General features: G+C 33.5%; 1 protein-coding gene across 3 annotated transcripts in view; it reads right to left on the minus strand.

Annotated features, from left to right (window-relative positions):
- Positions 1-15,223, minus strand: part of CYLD (CYLD lysine 63 deubiquitinase) — a 66,748-nt gene that overhangs the window by 13,502 nt on the left and 38,023 nt on the right. For all 3 annotated transcript variants that reach the window (XM_043982176.1, XM_043982175.1, XM_043982177.1), the window contains 7 exons: positions 14,640-14,781; positions 11,964-12,086; positions 7,150-7,241; positions 5,890-5,956; positions 1,533-1,665; positions 519-627; positions 199-317 (listed from right to left, as the gene is read on the minus strand). In XM_043982176.1, the coding sequence (XP_043838111.1) occupies positions 199-317; positions 519-627; positions 1,533-1,665; positions 5,890-5,956; positions 7,150-7,241; positions 11,964-12,086; positions 14,640-14,781 (785 nt within the window). The remainder of the gene's footprint in view (positions 1-198; positions 318-518; positions 628-1,532; positions 1,666-5,889; positions 5,957-7,149; positions 7,242-11,963; positions 12,087-14,639; positions 14,782-15,223) is intronic.

The raw sequence follows: 15,223 nt of genomic DNA on the forward strand, positions 1-15,223 counted from the left end.
ATAGAATAAATTTTGAAATAAAAATAAATTCAAAAAATTATAGTTAGAAAAACAGTTGTCAAAACCTGAATTCTGCTTTCAGTTAGAATATTCTTCCCTAGTCAGCAGGGAAATAAAATACAAAACATCATCATCATAATAGTAAATTATATTATTTAATATATGAAGAAAATATACATCAACTAAAGCCAAACTTACCTGTGTATTGCAGGTTTTACAAAATTGCTTGATCTTTCCAGCAGAAATATCAGAATCATCATAGCACTCTCTGCATTCATACATGGCAAGTCCTCCACATATCCGGCACTGCCTGGGAGCTACATTTGGTAACAAATATTGCATCCTTCCATTAGAAAGCAAAAATGTCACATTTTGAAAGAGACAGTGTTTATATTATCCTTAAGAACGTACTCTCCCACCCCCATGAATTTAATTTAGATCTTCTTAAATTTAAGGTATCGTTAATCACACAATCACAGAAAAAATATTGGCAAAAGAAAACTGACGTTTATACTTACTATCTTCAAGTAAATCTGTTATATTTAATTCCAGGGAAGGAAAAATTTTTTTGAAGAGTTTGAAATCTTTTCCAAATCGAGGCATCTGAATAATCAGACATGATGGTGCCTTAAAAATATATACACGTATATTAAGGTCAAAGTCCCAAAAAGAATTTTCCCTATAAAACTGTAAACATTCCTACTGAGATTTAGGATATAATGTAGATGGACTACATTGTAACAATTGTTATAATGTAACATTGTAATAATACATATGTAGCCAAAATATTTTCAATGCATTTTATGGTGATATCCTTTTTTAAATTGTGTGAGCAGTTTCAATATGGACCCAAGTTTAATGACATGCTGATATTACATTTTGCACAATGTTGTGTACCAAATAAAAAGGGCAACTAGTAATGGTGATGGCCCACTGTACTTGGGTTCATAAAATAGAGGTCTCTCTTTTGCAATTATGGCATAAAACAGTCATTCAATTCTTTGTATCAACAAAGAAGAACACTTGTCAATGTTAAATATTCTTTCAAAAATTAATACATAAAAACCCTACTAATACAAAGTCATCAACAGATTTTAAACTTATTAAAGTTTTTTGCTTTCACTGAAGAAAGGAGAAAAAAATAAAAACCTTCCTTCCACATATCTGAGTGGAAAAAATTTCAGCTTAGAAAAAAATGCTAAATATTTTAGCCATAAAGACATAATAATGGCTGTTTTACAGGATATAAATGTCTTTTATTAACATTTAAAATGTTCGTTTATTAACATAAATTAGTTTAATGTTTCTCTTTGCCACCAGAAAGCCATAATGTTTAGTCTTAATAGTTTTCATTTGCAGTAACAGATATGACACTTCATATTAACCATTCTTCTTGATTTTTAAATTCCTGGACTATGTTCCTCTGTTTAATTATATAAAGGAAGATACTGACTTTACTATAGGACCAAGCAGCCATAAGCATTAATATAATTACAAGTATTCATAAAATTCAATAAAGACTTGTCACTCACCTCTGCAAATTTTAGGTTACTATTGATGAAAGACCATTCTAGCAGCTGTTGAATTGTAGGAACACCAACTTTTTCATTTTTTTCCATAAAAATTTGATAGAAGTAACAATCTTGTACCTTTTGTCCTGCAGATCTAAAGGATAAAGAACACTCTGTTCTTAAAACAAATAAAATCTAAGGTAATACTGAAATATTAAGTCACAATGTGAGGACGTTCAGAAAAAAGTAATTGAGAAACAAAAACACTTAATGCTTCCTTAATTTTAAGTGCTCCACACAGCCAGAACAACTTTATAATGAAAAAGGCAAAAAATATGGACCAAATATTAGAAGTTAAAATATTTTAAGTTAAAAGTTGGTTTGTATGTGTGATTAGGAGGGAAAACAAAGGAATCATGTAAGAAGCAAAAGGCACTAATGATCATAAACAGAAAGGAAAACTGACTAGTTAAATATTTACCAGGAAGTAGTAAATTACTCCCCCTCCTGGATCAAAGCCTTGTTGTGGTGGAGGGACTTGTGTAGTTCAGTAAAACAATGAGCTATGCCATGCAACATTAACCAAGATGGACAGTTCATAGTGGAGAGTTCTGACAAAAGGTAATCCACTGGAGAAGGAAATGGCAAGTCACTCTAGTATCTTTGTCAAGAAAAACTCATGAATTAAGATACTAAAAGATATGAAATTCAAAGGCAAGTCCCTCAGGTCAGAATGTATCCAGAGGACAGAAGGGCCTGGCATGCTATGGTCCATTGGGTCATGAAGAGTTAGACATTACTGAATGACTGAATAACAACAAAAGTAAATGACATATAATGACTGGGAAGGGGAAAAAAAATTACCACTCCATAGACTCATAGAATCTATGAGCTGAATAGAGTCTTAGAAATAATCTGCTTAACCTCATTTTATGCAGTTTCGTGTAAGTTCTTATTGAAAAGGTCACACAAGGAATCAATAGTAGAGTAATAGCTAGAACTCAGGTCTCCTTATTCCCAGTCTATTTCTTTTTTCTATTTCAGCATGTTGCTTCATCTCAACCAGAATTGTCCATTATTATAATTCCCATAACTAGACTTCAAAATGGACTGTTTTTTAAGAACTCAATTTTTGAACTATGAATTATGCTTCAAAAACATTAATCTTAAAAATTTGGTAATAAATTTTAACAGCATCTCTAATTTGTGTGTGTGCTGACTTGAAATATCTAAATTATTTACTATAACCATTCCTAAGAATTTTAGGAACAAAATGTTTAGTAATATGCGTTCCATATTTACATATATACAGATATATGTAAATATAGACATGTCTATATACATACAATAAAACATATGTAAAATAAAACCTTGTCTTGGATTATTTAGTTAAGAGGCTTCTTAATCCTGTGCTTATCAATTTGGGAGTGGAGCAGTGTGGTAGAACTTTATAAATGGCCCACATTAAATTAAACTCAGTCAGATAGCCAGTTAGTCACAAGTCCCCAGATTAGTCATCCATAGTTTAGCCCCACAAATTAGCCCTAGTTAATAAAATATTTTCACACTAGCTGTGTGACCTTGAGCAAATCACTTAACCCTCACTGCCTCACCAAAAAAAATAAAATAAAATTACATACTATATGAAAGGAGGCCCTAAATGAACTGCTAGGGATGAAAAGACAAAATGAAGAACATACCCCCATCCTCAAGGAGCTTATGTTTTACAGAGAATACTTAGAGACAAGAAAGTGAAAAATAATTTGAGAGAGAAGACACTGAGAGATGGCCAACCACAGGCTGGTAAAATGCCTTCAGCTCATGCTATTCAGTATGAATAAAGAAGGGGATTTGGGAAGTTTAACCTAGAGAAGACTTAAGGAGTAATGAAAGCAATCTTCAAGTATCTGAAGGCCTGTCATGGGAAAACAAGGTTATGCTTGTTCTGCCTGGTAGATCTGTTAACAATGAGTGAAATTTACAGGCTGACAAGTGAAGTCAATGCTAAACATGGGCTGTCCCTTGAATAAATTTAAAATGCTGATCAATCTGGTTTATTCTGTCACTGATTATCAACTTCTACCTAGACAGATGCTAAGGAATCATTGTCTCCCAGACTTCAGAAAAACATGCCCCTTCCATGGAGGTTTAAGCAAAATAAGGGCAGGTTGATAGTTTTTGCATATGCTAATGATAAAGGCTCTGATGAAAAAACTTGGAGACTGAAAATTTTAATCATCTTAGATTTTCAAAGATATCACTAACTTATTTATTGTTTATAAAATTCAAGTTAGTTTAAGTATATATAAAATAAATTCTGATAAGTTTCTATCATCTTTTTGTACTTTCAGTGAAAGATCATGTGAGAACTAAGGAATGAGTATGAAAAAGCTACTCTACTGCCAAATAACTCTAGTCTTCACTCTGAGGAAACAAGCTTAGTATCTGAGAATATTTTTTTTTTACCATTTTCCTGCCCTCCCCTCCAACTGTAAAATCACTGATTTAAGCTGTGGATTATAGTATTTATTCAGAATATAAATCACTGTGCCACCTAGCTGCCCCCATGAATTCTTATTAGAGAAATGATTTCATTAAAAAGTTAGTCTACCATATATCATATTACATTATTATGAACATCATTACTTAATAGTAATAATAGCTAAATTTATATAGTTTTAAAATTTGTAAGGTGCTTTATCTGATTTTATTTCAGCAGACCTTACACAGGACTTCAAATTTCATTACAACATTAAAGGTACAAATGCTAATGCTGCTTGTGACTAGAATTCTATTGAAAACCAAAGTGACAAGCTGGGGGAAAATTAGAACTTAGTATAGAATTAGCATAAGAACCAACATCTTTTGATGATGAAGAATGTATGGGATTTGGAATGAAGTCTCCCAAAAACATTCTGGCATAAACTTTTTTTTTTTTCCTAGTGAGGCAATTGGGGTTAAGTGACCTGCCCAGGGTCACACAGCTAGTAAGTTTTAAGTGTCTGAGGCCGGATTTGAACTCAGGTACTCCTGACTCCAGGGCCGGTGCTTTATCCACTGCGCCACCTAGCCGCCCCCCTGGCATAAATTCTTAAAGGATAAGAGAATGTCTTCTTCACACCACATGAAGATACAGTGCCAAAAAAAAAAAAAAATAGGAGGTACAAGCCAGCAAATAAGGCGACTTTTGTTGAAGCACAAATCACAGATGATGTTTTCAACTATGTTAAAAAGTCAAAACATATAGCAACAGTAAAAGAGATGATAATTTGGCAAGAGAAAAACAGAGGAGAAGCTGTTTCTGCCCTTGAACCTCCCCCCAAAAAGGGTAACCATCTTATACTGATCAATAGATGGGTCATAAGCTATGTATACTTTATTCCACCCTTATGGGAACAGAAAAATTGCCCAAAAACAATGACCAAAAAAGGGGGCTTTTTCAAAAAAGCAAGTTCCAGGGGCAGCTAGGTGGCGCAGTAGATAGAGCACCGGCCCTGGAGTCCAGAGTACCTGAGTTCAAATCCAGCCTCAGACACTTAACACTTACTAGCTGTGTGACCCTGGGCAAGTCACTTAACCCTAATTGCCTCACTAAAAAAAAAAAAAAAAACAAGTTCCAAAGTCAGTGCTGAATTCCAGAGCTATACAGCCCTATGGTCCATGGCATCTACATATTCACTGATAGTGATATCCCAATAGCCAGTGCTAAAAATTATGACACTGAATAATAAAAACTTATGCTTGGTATGCTCTGTTTTGGAAAGTCAAAGAAATGTATAATAAATTTTAGAAAATTTTCCATTAAAATAGTTTTAAGAATTCTGGCACTTGAGGGATAATCTTCAAATATCTGGAAAATTGAATCATCAAAAGACTCATTCCCCAAAGGTTCCAGGTAGCCAAAGAACCAAATGTATCAAGTTCAACGATTTTACTTAAGGTGAAAAAAATGACTAATGAGTTATAGAATTGAAAACAATATACCCAATTTAAGACTAAAAATTTAATTCTTTAAGTCAGTGATGGATAGAAGGAAATAATGTTCTTACAGAATGTGATTATCTTATAATAAGATTCTCCTAAAAGGTTCATTAACTTATTTTATGAAAATATTTGTACACAATTTCATAATAGAATGGTTTGCAATAACATTTGTTTCTCAGATTAAAGTACAAATTTAAATTAGGCTCATTTTCCAAGCTAAGTTTAATTTTCTGGAGAAACTACTGAGTAAAATAAATTCAAGCCATTGCTGCTTATACAATACAAGCACTCGACAAATGTAATACTAGTGTTGAAGTCACTTTTACTGAAGTGAAGACAGTTTTAAAGGGAGTATCAATTTTTTTAACCTGTCATGAAAGGATTAGAAATTTACCTTATTTTTAATAATGGTTCTACCCTCAAAATATGATGAAACAGGATGTTCAAGAACTCTTCAGGATCTAGGTGAAAATGAAAGCAACTTAAGAAGAAAAGATTTAATCAAATAAGTTTTGTTTACTTCTAAGTCATTTCAATTCCAAATTCAATTTCAAAATTAATATTGTTCTAATTAGTAACAGAATTCTGTAATTTCCCTTGTTATCTAGAAATATAAAAGGCTTCATACAAAGGGTAAAGCAACACTGTACTCATTTCACTGTGATCATACAACATTTGAATAGTAATACTATTTTAATTGCTATGTTATACTTATCATTTCTTTATGGGGCATTTGGGATAAATGGATTAAGCCAATTTTCCCTACCTTTAAAAATGACTGTAATTTAATTTTTGATCAGTATTACTAAAATTCAGTTAAAGCATACTGATAAGGCCAAGCTCATGAGTTTCCATCTCTATGGTTAACAGAAAAACATGATTCCATGACTCTTGGCCTAAACCCAGATAGCCATCACTCTATCATAATAGGCATTGGGACTAAAAAATATGGATGGCTCTATACAATTCATCACCATTACTTAAAAAACATCAATTAAAAAAAAAAGAAAAAAAAAAGAAAAACATCAATTAAAAAACCAGTTAGGCATCTTCTCCTAGACAACATTATACTATGTGATGAAACTACAAAGACAAAATCAAAACATTCCTTGTCTTAAAAGAACTTACAATTCAACTTAGGAATGACATTATACTAAGAGTTGATTAATTACCAAGGTATAAATTTTCAGACTTGAATACTGTATCACAGTAGTAGAAAAGGACTGAAAGTCTGTACTGTTTTTTTTTCTTAGTAACAAAGGGGAAGAAGAAATAGGAGAGTATTTCCAGAAATGATTGTGATATAAGAACAGAAGTTAATAGCTTTTAAAAAAAAAGAATGGAGCAGCATTACCACACAAATAAAATGTATTATCCTTTCTGCCTACTTATTATTTATTCAAACTAGCCAATTTCTTAGACGAAATTATCATTTACCACCACTTTGTTTTCAGAAGACAGAAAATATAATTTGGTAAAGAGAAAAATTCCATAAAGTAAATATTTAAAGGGTTTTTTTACCCTATAATAAACTGAATCTACAGTTGTACACACACATGCTTTCTAAATAACTTAGATTATATTAAAATGTACTTAATATAATTCCATTTCAATCTACTTTTACTACATATACTATCTATGAAATCAACGTCACCTTTTTCCTCTGAGGTAAAACCTGATGCAGCCTCAACTTTCTCAAGTATTTTCCTCAGTTTCATAATTTTTGTGGCACAAACATATCCATATCTATAATGGAAGAGAAAATAGTTGCTTATTAATTTATAATAGCATTTCAATTATACAGTAATGAACACTCAGAATTCTACAAGTTTTAACTTCAGAATTTCATAATTAATATGGTATCCAATTATTGTGGAAAAGTACATTTGCACAGTTCCTTTTGAGACTAAGCACTTAAACAGATTCTCTAGATATATCTATCCAAGAAGATTTAATTTCCTTAAACATATGATCTCTTATTGTCAGAAGAAAGATGCATGTTCAAATTTGATTGACGTGGAGAAAAAGCATTGTTGGATATGGTAAATGGAAAGGAAAAAAGTCTACTTTATACCTCTATTTAAAATGAACAAATAGAGTTTTAAATATTGGCATAATAGTTATTGTTACCTATAGTAAAGGCATAGCAGGCTTCAATTTCTATTTTTCATAATATAGAATTATTTTAATATGTGACAATGATATAATATCTATTTCTATTACTATATGCATATAAATACAAATTTTAAGTCAAAGCTTGCATTTTCCAGCAGATTTGATATTTTTATAATTATCTGGATTAAGATTTACACTAAACTGTGAGAGGTGGAAATAGAAAGAAATATCCCAATTGTACTACAAAACATAACTGTAAAAAGATACTATGGAGTACACCTGGTGTGATAAAAATAAGAATAGTGGAAGAAATGCCAAGTAATCCTTAGGTGAAAGGAAAGAAGAAAAAAACTTGAATGTCTGTTTATAGTCATCCCTCAACATTCATGGGGATTAGGGACACAGGGCCCCATGAGTGTGAAGAGCTACCAATAACTGTACCCCAAACTCTACCCCAAACTTTTATTTTTAATAAATCTGAACATATTACTTAACACACAAAACAAGTAACGCAATACAATGAACCCCCCAAAAAGTTGCTGTTTCTGTGCAAGCACTCACACACTACAGTTTTCACAGCTGCTGGTATAGCTGTAGTAAGTACTTCACTAATTTCTTCTTTGAAAAGTGTAAGATACAAAGATCAGGGCAGGAGAAAATCACATCACTGAATCTGGATGGTAGAGACCCAAAAAGGAGGCATTCCCAAAGTGAGACCAGAGTGAATTAAAACTTTTAACAAAATTTAACTTTTTATAATAAATTGTGTATGTATATTTATGGTAGTGAATTATAAAATAGATTAATAATTCATAGTATTTATACATTTGTTGTTGTTGTATCATTTATGTTGTTTCTATTTCTCCATTACCCCACTTGGGGTTTTCTTGGTAAAGACACTGGCATGGTTTGTCATTTCCTTCTCTAGATCACTTTTTACAGATGAAGAAACTGAGGCAAACAGGGTTAAGTGACTTCCCCAGTGTCACACAGCTAGAGAGTATCTGCGGTCACATTTGAACTCAGGTCTTCCCAACTCCAGGCCCACTGCACTATCCACTATGCCACCTAGCTTCCCACTTATGCATTTATGACATTATTTTTTTTTCATTTTCTTTACATATATGCATCATCTGCAATTTTCCACAGTACGCCACAAATCTCCAAAAATTCCCATTTAATTATCGATGACCAACCAGCAAATAACCAAAACCTTAATGTGAAACCTACAAATGTCAAGGGATAACTGCACTAACAAACAGAATAAAAGTAATAAACAACTTCAAATTCCAACACTGAGAAGTAAATCATTGATAGGTTTCACATAGAAGTTAAAGAGAGGGGGAGGCTAGGTGGCGCAGTGGATAAAGCACTGGCCCTGGATTCAGGAGAATCTGAGTTCAAATCCGGCCTCAGACACTTGACACTTACTAGCTGTGTAACCCTGGGAAAATCACTTAACCTTCATTGCCCCACAAAAAAAAAAAAAAGAAGAAGAAGAAGAAGTTAAAGAGAAATGTATTCAATATTAGGTATGAGGGTTGAAGGAAAGGGTAGGATTGAGGGCATTTTAAGAGGGTATATACCTCTATGGTAGTCCATATGCTAGAAGAAAATAAGGGAGAGCATGTGAGAGAGATATACCTTCATACCGCTGGGTAATTAATAAAGTATCTCACAACATCATTCCTTGTGGTTGGAAGAAAAACTGGATATATAGTTAGGTTGATATGTAGTCAGAAGAACAAACTGTACTCAAGAAGTATTGATTAATGGATCCATAATATCACGGAGGTCTCTAGTGGCTTGCTGAAGGATTCTGTACTTGGCACTATCCCTATTGAACATTTATGTCAATGTCTTAAACAAACATAAAAGAAATATCTTATTTTCTTGGGGAAAAAAAAGGATAGGGAAAATCTTTAATGTGGTAGATAAAAGAATCAAAATATTTTTTAAAACCATAACAGGCTTGAATGAATCCATATTTAGGTTCAATCAATTAAGTGCACAAGTAGAAAATGCAAAGAATATGATATCAGAAATGAAAGAAGTAAATTCAATAGGAATCAAAAGTAAAATTTAACTGATACTAATTCTTTCTTTCTTTCTTTCTTTTGGTGAGCCAATGGGGGTTAAGTGACTTGCCCAAGGTCACACAGCTAGTAAGTATCAAGTGATCTGAACTCAGGTACTCCTGAATCCAGGGCCAGTGCTCTATCCACTGCGCCACCTAGCTGCCCCCTCTTTTTTTTTTTCTTTTCTTTTTTTCTTTTTTTTTTTGATACTAATTCAATGTATCCAACTCCATTGTGGATAATCCCTCCAATAATCCAGACTGCAACTCGACCATGCCTGCTTAATTCATGCAACATTTGGTCCATATCCTCACATAAGTTTGCCCAATGTACTGAAGGTTTTTTTCTCACATTGCTTAGACTGTGGGAAAATGTCAGCATTACACTCTGCCTGTTCATCAGTAATTCTTCACTCTTGCTACATAATCAGCCCAACCTTTTGAATCATATATTTCACTGTTGACTTTCTCTAAGTCATTTATCCTACCATAATTCCTTCTTTATAATTCTTTGTTTATAATGTATTGCAGCAAGTTTATTTCCCTTAGAGTGTATCCTCAATTTCAATTCTTTGGATACATGACACATGGGCATATAACATCATTGAAAGACTACTGCTGTTTAAAAAAAAAAAAATGGACCTTTAAGTTCAGGAAGAAGCTTGGGGTCATTAAAAGCTTTGCAATTTTCCCAAAGCAACTACCTGTTCTCTTTTTCTTCTTCAGTTCTGGGCTCAGGCAATTGCCCATTTGCCATGTCTGTCTAAGATACAGATAGACACATACAAATAAATAGTATCTCTATGAATACACATGTATACTCATATATATACTAATACATATATACAAACATATACGTGTGTGTATATATATACATACACACACACACAAACACACAGATGAGTTTTATAGGTTATCTATACAAGGAGGTGTGATGGACCCAGAGTATAGAGAAATAATGTTGGGGGGTATAGCCAATGCAAAAAGGTTTTAGGATTGATTATAAACACTTGTACCAAGGGTTTTATTTTGCTTGCCTTCTCAATTGGGGGGAAAGAGAATGGGAAGGAAAGGAGAAAGATCTTTGAAAAAATATTTAAGAAAATTAAAACTTTTAGAAATGTTTTATACATAAGTTCAAAGTCCTACTTTAGATGTTCTCACATACCACTTATCTCCCCAGTCATTGAAAACTTTTATTGGGTATCTCCTTTTACTTCTAACAATACAAACAATTCCTATAACCAAGGAAAAGCATATTTATATTTCATGTACCAAGAAATTGAAAAATTTCATAACTATAAAAATGTTACATTGTAATAAATCTATTCCTTACAAAAATGTCATAATTAAAAAAACCTCATCTGTTTCTAATATGAGTTAATAGTTAGGTACTATATTAGATAATATTTTTCTCACTGTGGCCCTAATCGTTTACATAAAAGGTGTCCCCAAAGTTTTAGTGCAGTTTTAAGCTTTCATAACTGAACTAAGACTTTTTGGGACACCATATATAATTAAGTACAATAAATTTAAATGCAATTTGATTTATCTGCTTCATTTAGACACTATTCCTACTAATAAATGTACAGGTATGATGATAAAGTGATAATCCTAAGCATCTTAGTTTTCCTTAACCCACCATAATCACTATAGTTCAATATATTCCATTAAGATTATTTAAATCATTTAATGGTACACTACATACTAACTTTATTAGAATTAAGAAATCAGAACACCAAGATAATTTATAGTGGGATGACCAAAGTACACTTTTTAAAAAGATACATATTAGGGCTGGCATGGTGGCACACTCCTGTAATCACTGACAGTAGGAAGGCTAAGGCTAATGGATCACTTGAGCTTGGGAATTGTGAGCTGCAGTAGGGCTAAAGCTGAACAGATATCTACACTAAGTCTGACAGCAATATGGTGAGCCCCTGGGAACAGAGGGCCACCAAGCTGCTGCCTCAGCTGGGGTGGCAAACTGGTCCAGATCAGAAATGGAGCAGGTCAAAGTTTCTGTGCTGATCAGCAGCTGATCAGACTGCTGCACTTCCAGACTTGGTGAGAAAGGGAAAAAAATCCAGTATATCCCTACCCCCCCAAAAAAAGTATATATTAATTTTAGAATATACTGCAAAAAAGATAGAATTTGGTTCTTTTCCCTTCCATATTACATAATATCATGGAGTAGTTAATTACCATACAAAAGTTAGCAACCAAAAACCTATCCCAAAGGCAAGATATTAAGCTATAATACTGTGTGTACTTACATTCTAAGAGGATTTACAATCTCTGTCCTCAGTAATTCTTGAGTTTCGCTATAATATTCTACATCATTCTTTTCTTTTGGCCTAAGTAAGACAGTGTCCAGAACAGAACTAAAAGAAAATAAGCTGAAAAATAAACAAAAAAATGCATTTTTGTGGGTTCTCAACATGCAGAAACATTAATACAAGAACTAACAAACCGAATCTAAAAGCAAAAATAAAAAGTGAAAGAGCAGAATATAAAGTAGAGGAAAAAAGTAAAGCATTATTAAACACTAGTGTTTTCAAACATGAAAAACTGAAACTCCCAGGAGATCATTCAATTTAATTTAAATAATTTATAGAGTACCCACTTTATGCAGAACATTCACTGTGTTAGGAACTGGAGATATGAAGTTTTGAAAAATAAAACTGCCTAATACCCTCAATTCAAATAACAATCCAACAAAAACCTACTACATACAACCCACTATACCATCTGGGTACTAGGGATACAAAGACAAAATCCACATAGTTCCAATTATCTAAGAAGGACTTATACTCTATTGAGGGTAATACCACACAGAAGCAAATAAGCATAATAAAGGTAAACTGAGGAAGGAAAAAGCACTAACAACTAGTTAGATCAGAGAAAAAATTTCATAAAGGAGGTTGGCAATATAACTGAGATGTAATGGGGGTACCTTCTGGGCATGAGGGGTAGCTTGTGGGGTAACTTATGGGAATGGAAGAGGATAACTGTTAAACATGGGGGAAAACTGGTAGCCTAGTTTAGACTAAACATATTTGGTAAAAGACAGCAGTCTGAAATAAGGCTAAAAAGGCAAGCAAAAAGCAGATTATTTTAAAAAAAGAAGAAGAAGATTATAGGGTCTTATAAATGCCAAGCTGAATCGTTTGTATTTTATCCTAGAGACAACAGGGATAACTTGAGGTTCTCCCACAGCTGAATGGCATGGTCAGACCTGTACCTCAAATGGATGACTTTGGCAGCTGTGTGGAAAATGGATTAGAAAAGGGAAAGACCAGAAGCAGAGAAACCAATAAGGAGCTTTTGTAGTACTCTAGCTAAGAGCTGACAAGGGCCTGAAGTAGGGGGGTAATCATGTAAATGAGGAAGAGAAAGGTACAAGATATGTTGTGGAAGTAAAACTAAACAAGACAACAACTGATTGTAGGGAAAGTTTGAACGAAGAAAAAGTCAAGGAAGACTAGGGGGTTTAAAACCTTGGTGACTGGGAAGATGGAGCCATCAACAGAAATAGGAAAGTATGGAAGATGGTCAAGATTAGGGGGAAAATGAGTTTACAGGCTAATGAGGGAAGGGAATTAAAACATATACCTAAGGGCAGCTAGGTGGCACAGTGGACAAAGCATTGGCCCTGGATTCAGGAGGACCTGAGTTCAAATATGACCTCAGACACTTGACACTTAATAGATGTGTGACCCTGGGCAAGTCACTTAACCCTCACTGCCCCGCAAATAAAATTAAAAATTAAATTAAATTAAAAAAAAAAACATATACCCAAATACAATGTAATGTAGAATGTGATAAATGAAAAGAGTCAGACAAAATGATGTAAGAAATCTGAGAAAGAAAAGATCTTTCATAGCTAGGGGGTTAAGGGAAGACTTCATGGAAAAAATGGAACCTGTGCTGGGGCTTGGGGAAAAAAAAAGAGGATTTCAATACATGGAGATGTGGAGAAAACATTCCAGGTATAGGTAAAACTGTCTATACAAATGCATGTAAGCAGAAAATTGCAGGACAGTCCTGAGGAACAGTTAGAAAGAAATCCAGACTGCCTAGAATGTAAAGTGTGAAAAGGGAACAGAGCTAAATATGGCTGGCAAAGTAAACTGCAGCCAGATTGTGAAGATTTGAATAGACCTCTTATCCCCCAGGAGGTCCTGCCAGGACAAAACAACTAAAAAATAGGAAGGAAGAAGAAATTAAAATAGGATGGAAATTATTTTTTAGATCCAGTGAGAAAGATAACGCTTGCCAATACTGAAGTTGTTGGGGTTTTTTAAAACTGCCCACAAGGCAAGAAGATAATTAGGTATAACAATTACAAGGAGAACCACAAGATCTAGTCATTTCAAAATAGGCCGAAAAACTTTGACGAAAGTACTAATCTAGACCAAAGACTGACAAAGCCACAATCACTCTAGATTGGTTTAAACTGTGGCTTTGTTGTTTAATATTTTGAGCAAATCACTTAACTTCTGTGGGTTTCTTTTTCCTCATATGTAAAATAATCAGGTTAGATTATATGTTCTCTAACATTCCTTTCAATTCTAAATACCATGATAGTTCTCTCAGAGAACTAATTAAAGATAATCATCACATGCTAAAAAGAAGTAAATCAATTCACTGTACAAATATCACAGTAGTTCTATTGTATTTCTTGGTAGATTTTTGAATTTGACCCTAGCCCTAAAATCTTTTGAATGGTTTATTTGTAGATTTGGTTCTACCCCATAAAAAAAACCTACTACATACCAACAAATGGACTGCTGCAAGCCTCACTGTTTGATGTACACAGAGATGACAGTACTTGTTTATTCTTTAGAGAATTAAATGTTTGGTGTGTATTGCCCTTAGTGTAGTGTGTACTGCTTCTAATATTATCGTTAACTTATCACCTTTGTTATTCAACTATATTTCAAACTTACCAGAATAAGGTAGAGTCTAAGTAACAAGAATTGTAATGGCCCTGGATACCTTTCTTCTTTCCAATCATTACCTCTAAACCTTCTTTTTCCATTTTTGGTGGAGTATTCTCTTCTACCACTTCACTTAAGTAACCTCCAAATGCTGAAAAGATAAAATCAACATGAAAATATTTCTCAAAAAATAATTGAGTTGTTTGTTTCTACCCACACTTTCATTTTTCTTAACTACATTTTGATGCACTGCTACATAGCTACTATGGAAACCAGATTTCCAAAGTTAAAAATGAGCTTTACTGGCATTATTTAGCTCAGTTTACAAAACCTGTAATTGTTTCCTGCCCTTTTTTTTTTGTAGGGCAATGAGGGTTAAGTGACTTGCCCAAGGTCACAGAGCTAGTAAGTGTCAAGTGTCTGAGGCTGGATTTGAACTCAGGTCCTCCTGAATCCAAGGCCAGTGCTTTATCCACTGTGCCACCTAGCCGCCCCCCCCCTGCCCTTTTTTATATTCAACCAGTTCCCAATTTTAATTAGTAATTAATGTATAACCTTTTAAGATTATATACATATAGCAACAGCAAAAGTTG

This window comes from Dromiciops gliroides, chromosome 2 (assembly GCF_019393635.1).
Source record: "Dromiciops gliroides isolate mDroGli1 chromosome 2, mDroGli1.pri, whole genome shotgun sequence".
NCBI lineage: Eukaryota > Metazoa > Chordata > Mammalia > Microbiotheria > Microbiotheriidae > Dromiciops > Dromiciops gliroides.